At 31.2% G+C, this 14,693-nt stretch overlaps 1 protein-coding gene across 1 annotated transcript; it reads right to left on the bottom strand.

Moving 5' to 3' along the window:
- Window positions 1-1,436: 1,436 nt before the first annotated feature.
- Window positions 1,437-7,390, bottom strand: LOC120132373 (60S acidic ribosomal protein P2-1-like). Its single transcript, XM_039149150.1, has 3 exons — window positions 7,360-7,390; window positions 1,546-1,775; window positions 1,437-1,463 (listed from the first exon to the last, which is right to left on the bottom strand). The coding sequence occupies exons 1-3, from the start codon at window positions 7,388-7,390 to the stop codon at window positions 1,437-1,439; spliced, it is 288 nt and encodes a 95-aa protein (XP_039005081.1).
- Window positions 7,391-14,693: the final 7,303 nt, after the last annotated feature.

Below are 14,693 nucleotides of genomic sequence, written 5' to 3'. Positions count from 1 at the left end.
TTTTCTAAAGTTTTCATTTAGGTCCCTAAACTTTTAAAACTTGCAATACAGTCCCCCAATATTTAGTTTATTTGCAATATGGTTCCTCAACATTTAGTCCGTTTGCAATATGGTCCCCGACGTAACTGTTGGGGGACCATATTGCAAACGGACTAAATGTTGGGAGACTGTATTGCAAGTTTTAAAATTTAGGGGACCTAAATGAAATCTTTAGAAAAGTTCAGTGACCATTACTATACATTACCCTTTTATTTAAATTCGGTTATACTTATACTCTTTTCTTTTTGTGACAATTAACCGATGCATTTCCTCAATTAATGAAAAATTTTATATTTATTTACTCTATCGTGTATTTACTCTTTATTTTAAATGCTTAAGAAACCAAGTTTAAGTCATATATATCTATAATGCTATTCATTGCATCAAAGTGTGAGTTCATAAAATTATACAAGTTCTGGTTGACTGTGAGGGAGTAGCCCGGTACATATAAAACAGGTGAAGAGAAACATCATCTCACCAATGAGGCAAGGCACACCATCGACTTAAAGGATAAAGGAAACGACTTTAAAATTATCAAGATATTAGCTGGAGAGTTATGAATCCCTTATAAACTTTTTTTTTAATATTCTACAAGCAATTAGACATCATTCAGAGGCAGCAGAATATGAACCAAAGATCGTTCTGAAACAATCCAGACCACAAAATCTTGTGCTCAATGAAGGACTGAAGAACTACTTTAACCTAGGAGCACACGAGCTTTTACTGCATAACATGAATAACAATACACAACTACCCATTCTCATCTATATGCTTGTATTGTAAAGCTAATATTAGATAGATAAATATGGATCCACAGCATCCCAAAAACCTACAGCCTTCGGTACCATCCCCGCTTAAACCCTCGATTTTTGTAGAATAATTAAAAAAAGAAAACTAAACATATTGGATGTAAACCAGCTCTATACAAATGCGTCTAATTGTATAACATGAATGCATGAGAAAGCAACATTGACTAGACCCTAAGCCATGAACAAAAGCATCAAGACAATTTCTCACGCTTATAGGCAAATGGAACTAAACAATTCCCAACAAGATTAAGCAGTTAAATATCACAAGCCTAGAATAAGAAAGTTTAGCTTACTTAACAAAGACTACAATAGAGATTTATTCAGACACGACTGGCGACCACAACATATGTACAGGTAGCTAAAACATGATAAGCATTAAGAACCACTCAGCCAAATTCAACCATTTAATCCGGAAATCCATAATTATAACAAAAATGTTAATGTTATTTAAATATATTTTCTCAAACAAAACTTACAGATCCCAGAAGAGCTAAGAATCGAAAAACATGAAAAAAATACTTTTAAAACTCAAACAAAGCATGCAACTGTATGAGGAACCTTCGAGCATTGATATTTTGCTTTGCCTGCTTAGTCAAAGAGGCTGAAACCAACATCCTGCATGAAAATGAAATTGCATTAGTTAAGCACACACAAAAATAAGAATCAATAGACAATTACAACATAAAAAGGTAATTACATCATCGGATTCTTCTTTCTCCTCAACCTTTTCCTCTTTCTTGGCCTCAGCAGCAGGAGCAGCACCACCACTGCCGCCACCAGCGGAAGGAGCAGCAGCTACAACAGCACCACCACCAGAAGGAACTGAAGCCAACTTCTCCCTTCCACAAGCAATTAATTCAGTAATATCTTTTCCTTTAACTTCTGACAATAGGAACTCTATCCTATCATCTTCAGCCTCAGCTCCAACTACAACATTAAAAAATGAATCATTCTTTTTGCTGTTCGTAATGCTAAAGAAATCTCCAATAACCTATTTCGCATAACATCATTTCCCCCAGTTTGTGTTAGGGTAAAGTATAGTAATGGTCACTAAACTTTTCTAAAGCTTTCATTTAGGTCCCTAACTTTTAAAACTTACAATACAGTCTCCCAACATTTAGTCCATTCGCAATATGGTCCCCAACAGTTACATTGGGGACCATATTGCAAACGGACTAAATGTTGAGGGACCATGTTGCAAACGGATTAAATGTTGGGGGACTGTATTGCAAGTTTTAAAAGTTGAGAGACCTAAATGAAAGCTTTAGAAAAGCTCAGTGACCATTACTATATTTTACCCTTATTTTAATTGATGAATTTTGTATAGGATAAATTACACATTCAATACTTAAACTATAACTTTTGTTCCATTTTGGTACCTAATTTTTTTCAAACTATACCTAATGTTTAATTTAAATTTCATTTAGTATCCGTTATTAAAAACTTAACGGTGATGTTGAAATGTCTCCGTAAGATAATGTCACGTCATTATTGAAAAAAAAATATTATGTCAGCAGTTCTATTAATTTTTTAATGGCGGGTAGCAAATTGAAATTTAAACTAAATATTAGGTATGATTTTAATAAAAAAATAAAATTTGGATACCAAAACAAAACAAAAACAATAGTTTAGCTACTAAACATGTAGTTTACCCTTTTTTATAATACATGATAAAAATAAAATTATTACGGTACATTCACATATTACACACAGACAAATTATATAAATCGAATCCACCTTTAAACTCACAGTGTGATATAAGATGGAGATGAACACCTTCAACTAATAGGTTAAACTTGAGTTCTTATGAATATACTAATATTAATCAATCGATTAAATTAAGATAAGCTACATAAAATAGTATTTAATTGTGAGTTTAGAAATAAATAATTTAAAAAAAATTACGAATATCATTTAATTAAATATTATTATAAACAAACTAACCTATTGTTAAAATTGAAACGGATATCTAATGTGACTTAGTTTAATAACATTTTTAATTTTAAAATTTATGCAATATATCAATTTTATCTTAATTCAAAATAACTCAATAAATCTAATATTTCGTATATATAATTCTATCAATTCTGTTATTTTACGTTGTTAAACTAACCGTTGTTGAGTATTTGCATTTTTCTATAAAACAATAATAATCTGCTGTTAAACTGTTATTATATCAAAAAAGTAATAAAATATTTATAATAAAAGAATAAAGACTAAAATGATAAAAATTTAAATACGAAAGATTAAGTTTATTAAATTATTTCAGTTATGACCAAGTTGATAATTTGAATAAGTTTTAAGGACTAAAATTGTCAATATATTAGACATTGTTATTATTTCATCTAATATTTAATGAAAATGCTTAATATATTTTTGAGCATATATTACCTTGTACTTAATCCAGATTAATAAAAAATAATAATAAACTAATATTTTTCTTAAAATATTTGTATTTTTTATAATTATTATAAATTTAATATATATATATATATATTATAAAAAAAGAATAATTGTTATTTTTTAAGAATTAGTAATTATTTTTTTCGAAATTTGAAGAAGGACAAATTGGTACGTCCAAATCATCTTCAACTGGACTTCTAGCAATTTCCCTCAATTTCAATATTTTTCCTCCCTCTCGTTAGTATAGTCTAGGGCCTGATATATGTGCTGGGATTGGGATAGCTTTTGGTCCCTTTGAGGATAGCTTTTTTAAGGATAAACTACATGGGTGATCCTTTATGTTTTTGGTCCCTTTGATTTTAGTCATTGATTCAAAAAAGTACGATTTTGGTTCTTTATGTTATCGGTCTGTTCGGTTTTAGTCATTTGGCCTTTAACTTTCGTTAACCCATTAGTGAAAGTCTGAATTGACAATTAAAAAATAAAATACTTATAGGTAATTGCTTGTATCCCACATTCCATTTGCACCTCAAACTGTGCAATTTGTTTCCATATCAAATTCCATAGCAATTTAAAATTTTTAGGGAGACGAATTTCTTTATCTACTCTCCTCGATCCATTTTTAAAATGATGAACTAAATGTATCAAAGTCAATATTTAGATTAATTGATACGGTGGACTTCACCAAAGTAATTGATATAGGTTTCAAGGTGTTGGAAAGGTTGCAATTACTCCGACCACAATTCAATCAAGACTACTTTTCTTCCTTCCAGCAAAAAAAGGGCTAATATTCATTCCATTCTTCACCTCTTGACTAAGTCATATGAATTGTTTGATTTCGTCTTCTTTGAAAAATAAGTATTCAATTATACATCTTTTTTATTATGTATTCAACGTTTTTTATAAAATATTTATTTAATGTTTCATTATATAATTATTTTGAAATTTTTGTAACGAATATTAAAAAATGTGTTAGTCAGTTAGAACATTATGCACGAATTTTCTTTTTTCATTATTTTTTTTCAAACTTTATTTTGTTTATTTTTTTCTATGAATTTTTTAAGTAACAAAAAAAATCGAGAAAAATCAATAGAAATCACCTTTTATCATCTTCATAGTCCCTTCAACGTCTTTCAAACCACTATGTCGATCATCGTTAGTTTTTTCAAAAAAATTAGATCACAAATATTTCGATTGTGTCGTTACTTTTGTTAGGGTTGATTAATTTTTGTAGAGGCCATGTGTGATTAGATTTTCTATTAATACGAGTGCTTTTGAGTTATTTTTCCTCTTGTTTCCCTTCCTTTCTTTCTTTATTTTTTGTTTGTTTTCCTAAAAATTTACATAAAAAAGAGAGAAAAAAATGAAATATGAAAGAAGAGATGAAGAGGAAAGATTACGTGACATATTTATTGGACAACAAATTTTCTTATGTTCATAACATATTAACACGAGAATGATTATAAAATAAAATGTTAATTACATTCTTTAATCCAAAAAAATTACGTATTTAAAAAAATATAATCATTTATTTTTCAAATAAACCTTTGATATTGATTACAAACTTGAACGAGGGTTGGATATAAATACATTTTAAAATTATATACAAATTTTATGATATATGATATGTGAACTTTAGTTTTATGTAATTGCATGTATGAAAATTTAATTTTCAACACTATTATCAACTAGGCATCATTTTAAGTTTACTTATTGCATGTATGTATATTATAATTATCTGAAATAAAAATAATTGGATTGATTTACTTTTTTAATTTACTAAACAAAGTTAAATTCAAAATTTCATATATAATTGAAATAATATCGAAGCTCATCTGTAAAATCACATAAAATAAAAAAAAATGTCTTATATTGAATATTCAAACAAAGTTAATGTACGATTCTAGATATATCCTTTTTAAATTTCAATATATATTATTTTAAATCTTTTCATATATTTGAAAATCATATTTTGTACAACAAAAGTATTCAAATATAAACATTTTGTAAATAGAAATTTTGAATAACATAGATAGATGTGTTCATGGCCAAACCAAGTTCAATTCGAGTTTATGTATTACATTAACCTTTCATATTTATCTAAGTATGATCTAATCCAAAATATGAACTTTAATTTTTCTTAAATTCGTTCATGTTTATTAATGACTAATCCAAATCATTTTTGGATCCGTTAATATTTTTTTATTTTTTTTCAAAATACTTATTTTTTAAAATTACAAATTATTATTTGTATATTTTTATTATATTTATTTTTTACATTTTTTTATTAATCTAGGGTGATTATAAGTGATAGTATATGTTCTAAAGACTCTCAATTATTTAACAATGAACGCTCAAATACCTTATAGTTACAACTACTCGAACCCAAGACCTTTAAGAATAACTACCATCCCTTTAACCACTGAAGTCGCTTGGTTCGTACTATTATACATGTTATTATAATTATATAATATAATATAATATAACAATGAACGCTCAAAAACCTTATAGTTACAGCTACTCGAACTCAAGACCTTTAATAATAACTATCATCCCTTTAACCACTGAAGTCGCTTGGTTCGTACTATTATACATGTTATTATAATTATAATATATATAACACTATAACTTAGAAATTGAATTGGGTCGAATCGATTCAAACCTTAAATTAACTTATTTTAAAGGGATTTTAATTTTTTATCTTAAATTATTAAACCTAATCATTGTACCTAAATTTCGAGTGAAAGTCCAGTTGCCTTTAAATGGCTGTAAACATAAAGACCTTGAAAATGGGGAAAATGACGTGAAAACAACAGTAAAAGACAAAGAGGATGTATAGGAGAACACTCGATATAATGGAAAACAGAGGGGCGAGATGATAAGCATGAAGTTAGATATTGAAGGACCAAAAATGCTAAAGTAAATAATACTAATGGAGTTGTTAGCTTTGGCACTTTTCTTTGTCATAAAACCATTAAGCATGCACAACTAATTTATCACCGTCAACACTTTTTACAGCTATTTCTTCTTTTCCCTTTTTTTAATACATTGACCAAAGACTAAACGGTAAGAAAAGGTAATTCTTTCGTTCTCAACAATGTTTATTTATTTAAGATTCTGATTCACCCACAAGATTCAAATAATTGTAAATGTAACACATGATAATAATTGTGATTAATGTATCATTAATATGATTAGTATGTAAAACAAATTTATATAATATATATATATATATATATTCTTTTATCATACTATAGAATAGGACTTTAAGTTGATTTTTAATGATTAAAAATAATTGTTTATGTTATTTTAAAAAAAATAATTGTCTTAGAATTGAAAATTCATCCTAAGATGATGATGATCAGATCAAGCTTTTAAGCAAGTACAAATAACGACGTTATTTTTCTAGATAATGGAGAACTTAAAAGTTAGATAATCTCAAATTTGTTAGTTTTAACACTTCTATTATTAAAGCAAATTTGTGTAAAATTTGAGCAACTTGTGGTTGTTTCATTATCGTAAGCTTTCAAGTAAATATTCCTATAAAAAATAAAGTTCAAACTTAAATCAGGTTTACATTATCCCAATAAAATTTAGGAAAAACTATTTTAGATACCACTAAGTTTTAAGTGTTAACTCGTTTAGCCCACTAAAATTTCAATTTTATAAATTTTAATATTAAACTTTGATTTTTGTTTCAATTATGTCATGCCATTGTTGAATTACTAATGACTTGATGACATGACTAACGATCAATGATGTAGCTATCACATAAAATGACGTCGTTTTTGTGCGACTGTTTAGATGCCTACAAATACCTAAAATGATGTCATTTTGCTTGAAAAATTTTGGTAAAAGATTCTATTTTAAGGATTTTGAACCCTAAACCTAAGAAACCAAAGGTTAGAGCTTAACCACTATATCAACTTAAATGTGGTATATGTTTTTATAAACATAATATACATGACATATAATTTAAATTATTTATAATTTATATTTTAAAACTAAAATATTATTTATAATATAAATATATTATAAATAATATTGATATATATATATAAATAGAAGTTCATAAGTCCTTAAACCCAAAATACACAATCAGGGAAACCCACAAGTACACAATTTAAGCATACAATCATATAGGGGCCTACACTCATTGCTCAAACCCTTCATCAGCGTACAAGAATACAGTTCTTAAACCACCTACCTTTTTAACTTAATAGTTGTCTTTAGGCATTTAGTAGGACAATTAACGCTCAAATACATATATAGATATATATTTGAACTCAAAACTTTAAGGATAATAATCATTTTCTTAATTATTTAATTCGTGCACTCATTACACTCCTACTTTTATTATCCGAGAACGTATTTCTCTTTGTCTAGGTATTATCCTCTCGATTCAGACTAGTCATGCTGAATTTTCTTCTACTTGCAAAACTGAAGTATAGGATTAACAAACACTAACTACACCAAAAAACAGTTAAACTAATTAAAGACTCAATACGCGATGCTAAATTTTATTACGATATGCAAGACTGGACTAAACACTAGTAATTTAAAAACTAATGGTATGACTACTTAAAAACTAAATACTCGAGTCATTCATCATTGTCACCATTAGTTACTTTCTCCAACATGTAATACCAAAAGGAGTAGATCGAACCAGCTCTTGAGTTAGTGTGTGGTCCGCAGGTTGTGGCTGTTTTTTTATGCTTTTCCCCTTCTGTTATAAGTATCTGTTTTCTGGGATAAGCTAGGGTCGGTTTTTGGTGTTTAATTTGTATCAGATACTGTATGATGTTCTTGCCTTTGGCATTTCTTAATTTCAATTTTGAGTGCTCTTTTTTTCTTTTTCCTATCGCGATTAAACTTTGACTTCATCGAATTAAGAGTCTTTAATGAGATTCTTTTTACCTTTCAAAAAATAATATCTGACAGTAAAAATAAGGAATATTTTATTAATATTTTTAACTTACTTTTAGTCACTTCTCACTGTACCTATTTTCACGATAACTGTAAACTCATAATGTTATTTTCAAATAATAGTTATAATGGAAGTATTATGAGGATTGAGTCCACGTGGAAAGCTTACTACGAATTAAAGCAAGTAAATTTAGTCGGTTGGTCAAGTTATTTATCATTGTTTTCTTGTATTCTCTTAGGTCATAAGTTATAGACTTATTAAAAACATTCTCATTTTTCCCCCTAGAGTCCTCTCTTCCCTCCCTTCAATGTAAGATTAGATTATGACACGAACCAACTTATCTTAGTGGTTAAAGGAATAATTATTATTCCTAGGGGTCACGGGTTCGAGAACCAACAACTGCAAGAGTGATTGAGCGTTCATTGACAAATGATTGAGTGTACTTAGCACAGATACTACTTTGTAATCACATTTAGCTTAATAATAAAAAACAATGTAAGATTAAGATTAGATTTAAAATTTGTCTAAAGAAAACTACCTATAAAATTAAAGTCAACAATAGATTATGAAATAAGCACAATCATAAATTAATATAAGAGAAAAATAAAATATACTATATTAAATGGAGATTGAAAATATTAAATAGTATCAAGAATCATTGAATCAAAACAATCTTTAAATACTCAACAATCTCTAAAACAAATGATTAAAAGTTTCCAATTAGCATATTTCCTCATTCATAAATTGAAGGTTCAATACTTTGAATAAAAATTCTCCCTCCCCTTACGTAGCAATTGTTAAAAAAAAAACCCAAAATAAAACTAGAATTCTTTACTATACATATGATATTAATGACACTTTAAGTAGTGTTCAAAGTGAAAGCTATAAAATTTTATAAATTTACATAAGTAATAATATTGTTTCGAACTTATCAAGTAAATTTAATGATAAAAGAAATATGATTTTTTTAGAAATTTTAAATTTGAGTATATATATATATATATATATAAGGTAGCTATAAAGGAAATGTAATTGATTGCTTCATTACAACTTGACACTACCTTTAGCACGTCAATTTATAGTCAAGAATTACATTCTAAGGTCAATGGGAGCATGGGTGTCCAATGGGTTACAAGTCTTGATATGACATGAGAATGAAATAGACCACTTTTCATAAATTTATTTATTTCGTAGAATTTGATAAAAAAATATTTATTTACTTATATATGTTGCATTTTCTTTTTATTTTTTATATAATGAAAGCAACAAGACATGGGAGAAAATGCAAGGAAATGCCTTCAACGTGATAATATTTTTCTTCAATCAAATTAATGTACTAAATACTAATTAATTCCAAATTGGTTTTATTTATTACTTTTTGGTATTTGAATGGAATACAATAGGAATCGGGCACACTGTAGGCAGCTTCCGTTGACAGCACTATGGATCCACTAATTGATAGACAAATTTTCAAAGATTCTACCACCTTCTGGCTTAATGATTTTGACGGCTAAATTACATCGTTTGTTTTTAATTTTATTTTTCTAACACCGTTCGACCAATATTTCCAAAACTAGCACCCTTTCTGCTGAGTTGGCAAAGGCGCGTCCCCGGGGACGCGTTTTACCCGTGTTTTCGCTGAGTTGGATGCCACGTGTGAAAGGCGCGTCCCTGGGGACGCGCCTTTGCCATATCAGCAGACACGTGTGGAAGGCGCATCCCCGGGGACGCGCCTTCCATTAAATGTCATAAATGCCCCCATCCGTTTTTCCTAACTACCCCTCCTCCTCCCCTATATAAACCCCCTCAACCCTCACTCATTCTTCACACCAAAATCATCTTCTCCTCTCTTATATAACTCAAATTCTCCAACTATTTGAGTTTTAAATTTGTTATTAGTGGTAAGAAATTTATTTTTATGTTAGTATTTTTTTAAATAGTTATTGTTTTTTATATTAATTATTTATGTAAATATTATTTTTTATTAAAATAATATTATATAATTATTATTTATTTAGAATTATTAATTTTTTTGCTAATTATATTGTTTTGTCTACAGTTATAATGGAAAACGAAATGCTGTTGCGATTGGATATTGATCATATCTCCAGACATTTTAGCGATATGGTAATATTTTTTATAATTAATGTTAATATTTAAATTTTTTTTATTTTAAAGTTATTATGAATTTATATTAATTTTTACTTTTTATAATATATATTATTTAGGATGCTGATCGTATTTTAGAAACTTTTATTAAAAATCCACGTATACCGACACCGGAACGTATTTTGCCATATTTGGCTTCTGCTGGGTTCGGGTATATTGCAACAATTATAGGCGGTTGCAAACTCGAACCTGTCCTAATTTATGCACTGATTGAGAGGTGGAGGCCCGAGACACACACTTTTCACCTTCCATGTGGAGAGGCAACAATTACATTGGAGGATGTCTCTATGCATCTGGGGCTTCCCGTCGACGGAAATATGATGTGTGGTATGGCAGATGGTGATTGGCAATCAATGTGCATTGATTATCTTGGAGCTGCTCCGCCAGAGTTTAATGGAGGTAGAATAGCTTTATCTTGGTTGAAAGCTAATTTTGAGGTTTTAAATGAAAATGCTTCAGAGGATCAAGCAAAGGCATGTGCTCGGCATATATTCTACGAATAATTGGAGGAATATTGATGTCCGACAAATCTCGCAACCAGGTGCATTGTATGTGGTTGCGGCATCTGATCGATTTTGATGAAGCTGGAAGATATAGTTGGGGTGCTACAGTTTTGGCATTTCTCTTTAGAGAAATGTGTCGGGCGACGAATTATAAGAAAACTGCTATCGGTGGATGTCTTCTGCTTCTACAATCATGGGCGTGGTTCCGCATGCCTTTCTTATGCCCGATCGTGAATGAACCATACGTATTCCCCTTATTGTTAAGGTAATTTTCGAACTAAATTTTGATTTAAATATTTTCAATTAAATAGGGTGATATTTAGTTTATATTATATTTCATAGGTGGTCGATGAAAAGAAAGGACCATAAAAGTATACCTACTGGGTTAGAGGAAATTCGTTTACTATTGATACGAAAGCTGGGTCTGAGGTATGTTTTTAAATTTGTTTAATTATTAATATTTTAATTTAAAATATTAGATATAATTAGAATATTTTATTTATTTGAATTGTATATTTATATTTCAGTTTCAGTGGATACCTTATGCGAGCGATGAAGTGAAAGCTTGCATCCCACCCCACCTTAGTGGGTCATTAGAGGTATGGATATCGGTTATACCTCTTATATGTTATGCTATTATTGAGTGGCATCCAGTTGATCGCGTGCTACGTCAGTATGGTTGTACGCAATATATTCCTGGAGCTCCTAGAAATTTAGACGACGTGCATAACATAGATAGACGGGGAAAGAAAGATGTTAACTGGGTGGTGAGACACAGAGATTGGATTGCGCTTTGGGAGAACTGATATACACTGTTGGCCCCTCGACAATATTACGCTGAAACTGGTCATATGGTTACGGATAACTATATGGACTGGTTTAATGAAAATGGGAAGCCGTTTCTACTTTCGGCGGAAGCACGAGGGGTTAACATTCCTAGGCGCCGAGAAAGACGTCAACCGTCTCAATATCATCGTCCCCCGACGCGTGGACAGAGAGAAGGCGCTACCGGTTCTGCATCAGTCCCACCACAACATCCTTATTCGTCGATGCCGCAGGGGTACATGCCCAGCCCTCCACTTCATATGCCAAGCCCACCAGTTTATATGCCATCTCCGCATGTTTACATTCCGAGCCCGCAGGGTTACATTCCTAGCCCGCCAGGTTACATGCCTAGCCCGCCAGGTTACATGCCTAGCCCGCAGGGTTTTATACCATATGGAGGTGCATATACGACTATGTTTAATGATCCAGCATATGCTTCATATGCATCTTATTTGGCTGGTGGTGCTTCTCCGCAGACACCTCAATCTTCATCTGGATCACATACATCGATGCCAATGTTTCCACAGTTTCCACAGTTCCCGGGAGCGGTGGGATTGTTACTAGCACTCCTCCAGGGTCGTTATTTTATACAGACCCTTCAGCCCCTTCAGTGTCATCTACACCAAATGAAGAAAATGCTGCTGATGATGATAGTGAAGATGAGGAGACTGAAGAACAAGTTCCACGAAGAAATCCTCCACGAAATAGGCAACCACCGCCATGTGGAACTCATTCGAGAAGACGACATCGGTGATCCAGTTATATTTAATGTTATTTAAATAATTAAATTTCAGAATTTTATGTAATTTGGTTATGTTATTTAAATGTTTCATGGTTGTTACATACATATTTTTTAATGTTATTTTTTATTCACATTTAACATTAAATGTTTGATAAATGTTTTTAAAATACAAATTATATTATTCGAAATTTAAAATAAAAATAAAAATAATATTATTCAAATTAAATTTAAATATAAATTATAGTATTCGAAATTTAACATTAAATTTCAACTTAATATTCCAATTGTATTCGAAATTAAAAGTTATATTCCAATTATAGTTCACAATACTTAAATTGAAATTAAATTTATCCATACATATGATTTTATCATTAACATATATATTAAAACGTATACATTAAAATCAACTTATGTTGAGTTCATCGATCGACGGAATCAACCAAGAGGGGGGTGAATTGGCAATTTATTCAATGTCACATTTCAATGCTCATTCCATACAATTTCAATGTCACAATCAACTTATCACTTCACATTTATTCAATTTATCCATAACATTTATCTAATTTATTCAAACTTCACATAACGTTTTAATTTAAGTTATTCTTAACTTGTTGAACTTTCAAAAGAAGTTAAATTTAAGTTATTCCCCGAGGGACTTGAGTGACATAATAGGGCAATGATAACATATTCTCTGACGAAATAATGGAAGGCGCGTCCCCGGGAACGCGCCTTCATGTGAATAGTGAAATAATAGGTACTGATATATCTAGTGTCCCCGAGGGACATGAGTGACATAATAGGGCAATGATAATATTCTCTGACGAAATAATGGAAGGCGCCCCCGGGAACGCGCCTTCATGTGAATAGTGAAATAATAGGTACTGATATATCTAGTGTCCCCGAGGGACATGAATGACATAATAGGGCAATGATAATATTCTCTGACGAAATAATGGAAGGCGCGCCCCCGGGAACGCGCCTTCATGTGAATAGTGAAATAATAGGTACTGATATATCTAGTGTCCCCGAGGGACATGAATGACATAATAGGGCAATGATAATATTCTCTGACGAAATAATGGAAGGCGCGCCCCCGGGAACGCGCCTTCATGTGAATAGTGAAATAATAGGTACTGATATATCTAGTGTCCCCGAGGGACATGAATGACATAATAGGGCAATGATAATATTCTCTGACGAAATAATGGAAGGCGCCCCCCGGGAACGCGCCTTCATGTGAATAGTGAAATAATAGGTACTGATATATCTAGTGTCCCCGAGGGACATGAGTGACATAATAGGGCAATGATAACATATTCTCTGACGAAATAATGGAAGGCGCGTCCCCGGGAACGCGCCTTCATGTGAATAGTGAATCGATTATAGACACTATTATATGCAACGTATTATAAACTTTCAAAACAAACTTCAGTTCACAATCTTTCAAATTCTCAAATTCCCAAACTCTAAATTCTCAAATTCTCTGAAAATGAGTCGTCTTTCTGCTGTTGTTTTGTATGATGGAGAAATTAAGGAAGCTGAAGAGGGGGTTGTTTTTGAGTCAGATCATTATATCCCCTTAACCTTGAAGAGAAACATCACAATTGAGGAGTTAATCACAAAATTTCGTTAAAGATTCGTGTAGCAGGCCAGAGAAGACTATCTTCACTTCAATACAGATTTCCTACTGAACTTTTCCGCTCACGTATACATCATTTCAGCTTTCAAACGATGATGATGTTTCTATGATGGTTGATGCTCATATGGGGAGTTCACAATCTCTTATTGAAATGTATGCCACTTTTATTGAGGTTCGTGTAACTCGTGGTCTCTCATATTCCTCTCACTTTGGCATTGCATATCAAACTGATCAAGTTGATAGCCCGACACAACTTATCTGTAATGATTTCACATCATTAATGGCGGATCCAACGCCATATACCATGCCATCAAGTTCAATAGGAAGGCATTCATCTGCAACTGCTTATGATCTCAACCCACGTGGCTTCACCAATAATCCATATGGCAACATCTCTTCTACTTCAAGGGGCAGACATTCATCTGCCAATGTTTTCGACTTACATATGGAAATGCCAACGAGACGACAGTCTATTCACATCCCACATGATACAATGGCCTCAAGTTCAAGGGGAGGACACGCAAGCGGGAACTTATTTGACCTCAACATTGGATTATCGGAGGAACCCTCATCTCCACCAGAAGAACCTCTTCGGGAGCCAGGTGCAGATGTGCTGAAACGGGATTATTCGTTGAAC

The sequence above is a fragment of the Hibiscus syriacus genome, unplaced genomic scaffold (assembly GCF_006381635.1).
Source record: "Hibiscus syriacus cultivar Baekdansim isolate YM2019G1 unplaced genomic scaffold, ASM638163v2 tig00110562_pilon, whole genome shotgun sequence".
Classification (NCBI taxonomy): domain Eukaryota; kingdom Viridiplantae; phylum Streptophyta; class Magnoliopsida; order Malvales; family Malvaceae; genus Hibiscus; species Hibiscus syriacus.
The sequence above is the reverse complement of the archived record's forward strand: the minus strand, read 5'-3'. Positions and strand labels throughout refer to the sequence as shown.

Bases quoted from the DNA above. Each gene is read 5' to 3' on its own strand.
- LOC120132373 (XM_039149150.1), bottom strand. From the start codon at position 7,390: ATGATTGTATGCTTAAATTGTGTACTTGTGG. The intron at 1,776-7,359 runs GTTTCCCTGATT...TTAATGTTGTAG, and splicing joins CTTAAATTGTGTACTTGTGG to TTGGAGCTGAGGCTGAAGAT. The intron at 1,464-1,545 runs GTAATTACCTTT...ATTTTCATGCAG, and splicing joins AGAAAGAAGAATCCGATGAT to GATGTTGGTTTCAGCCTCTT.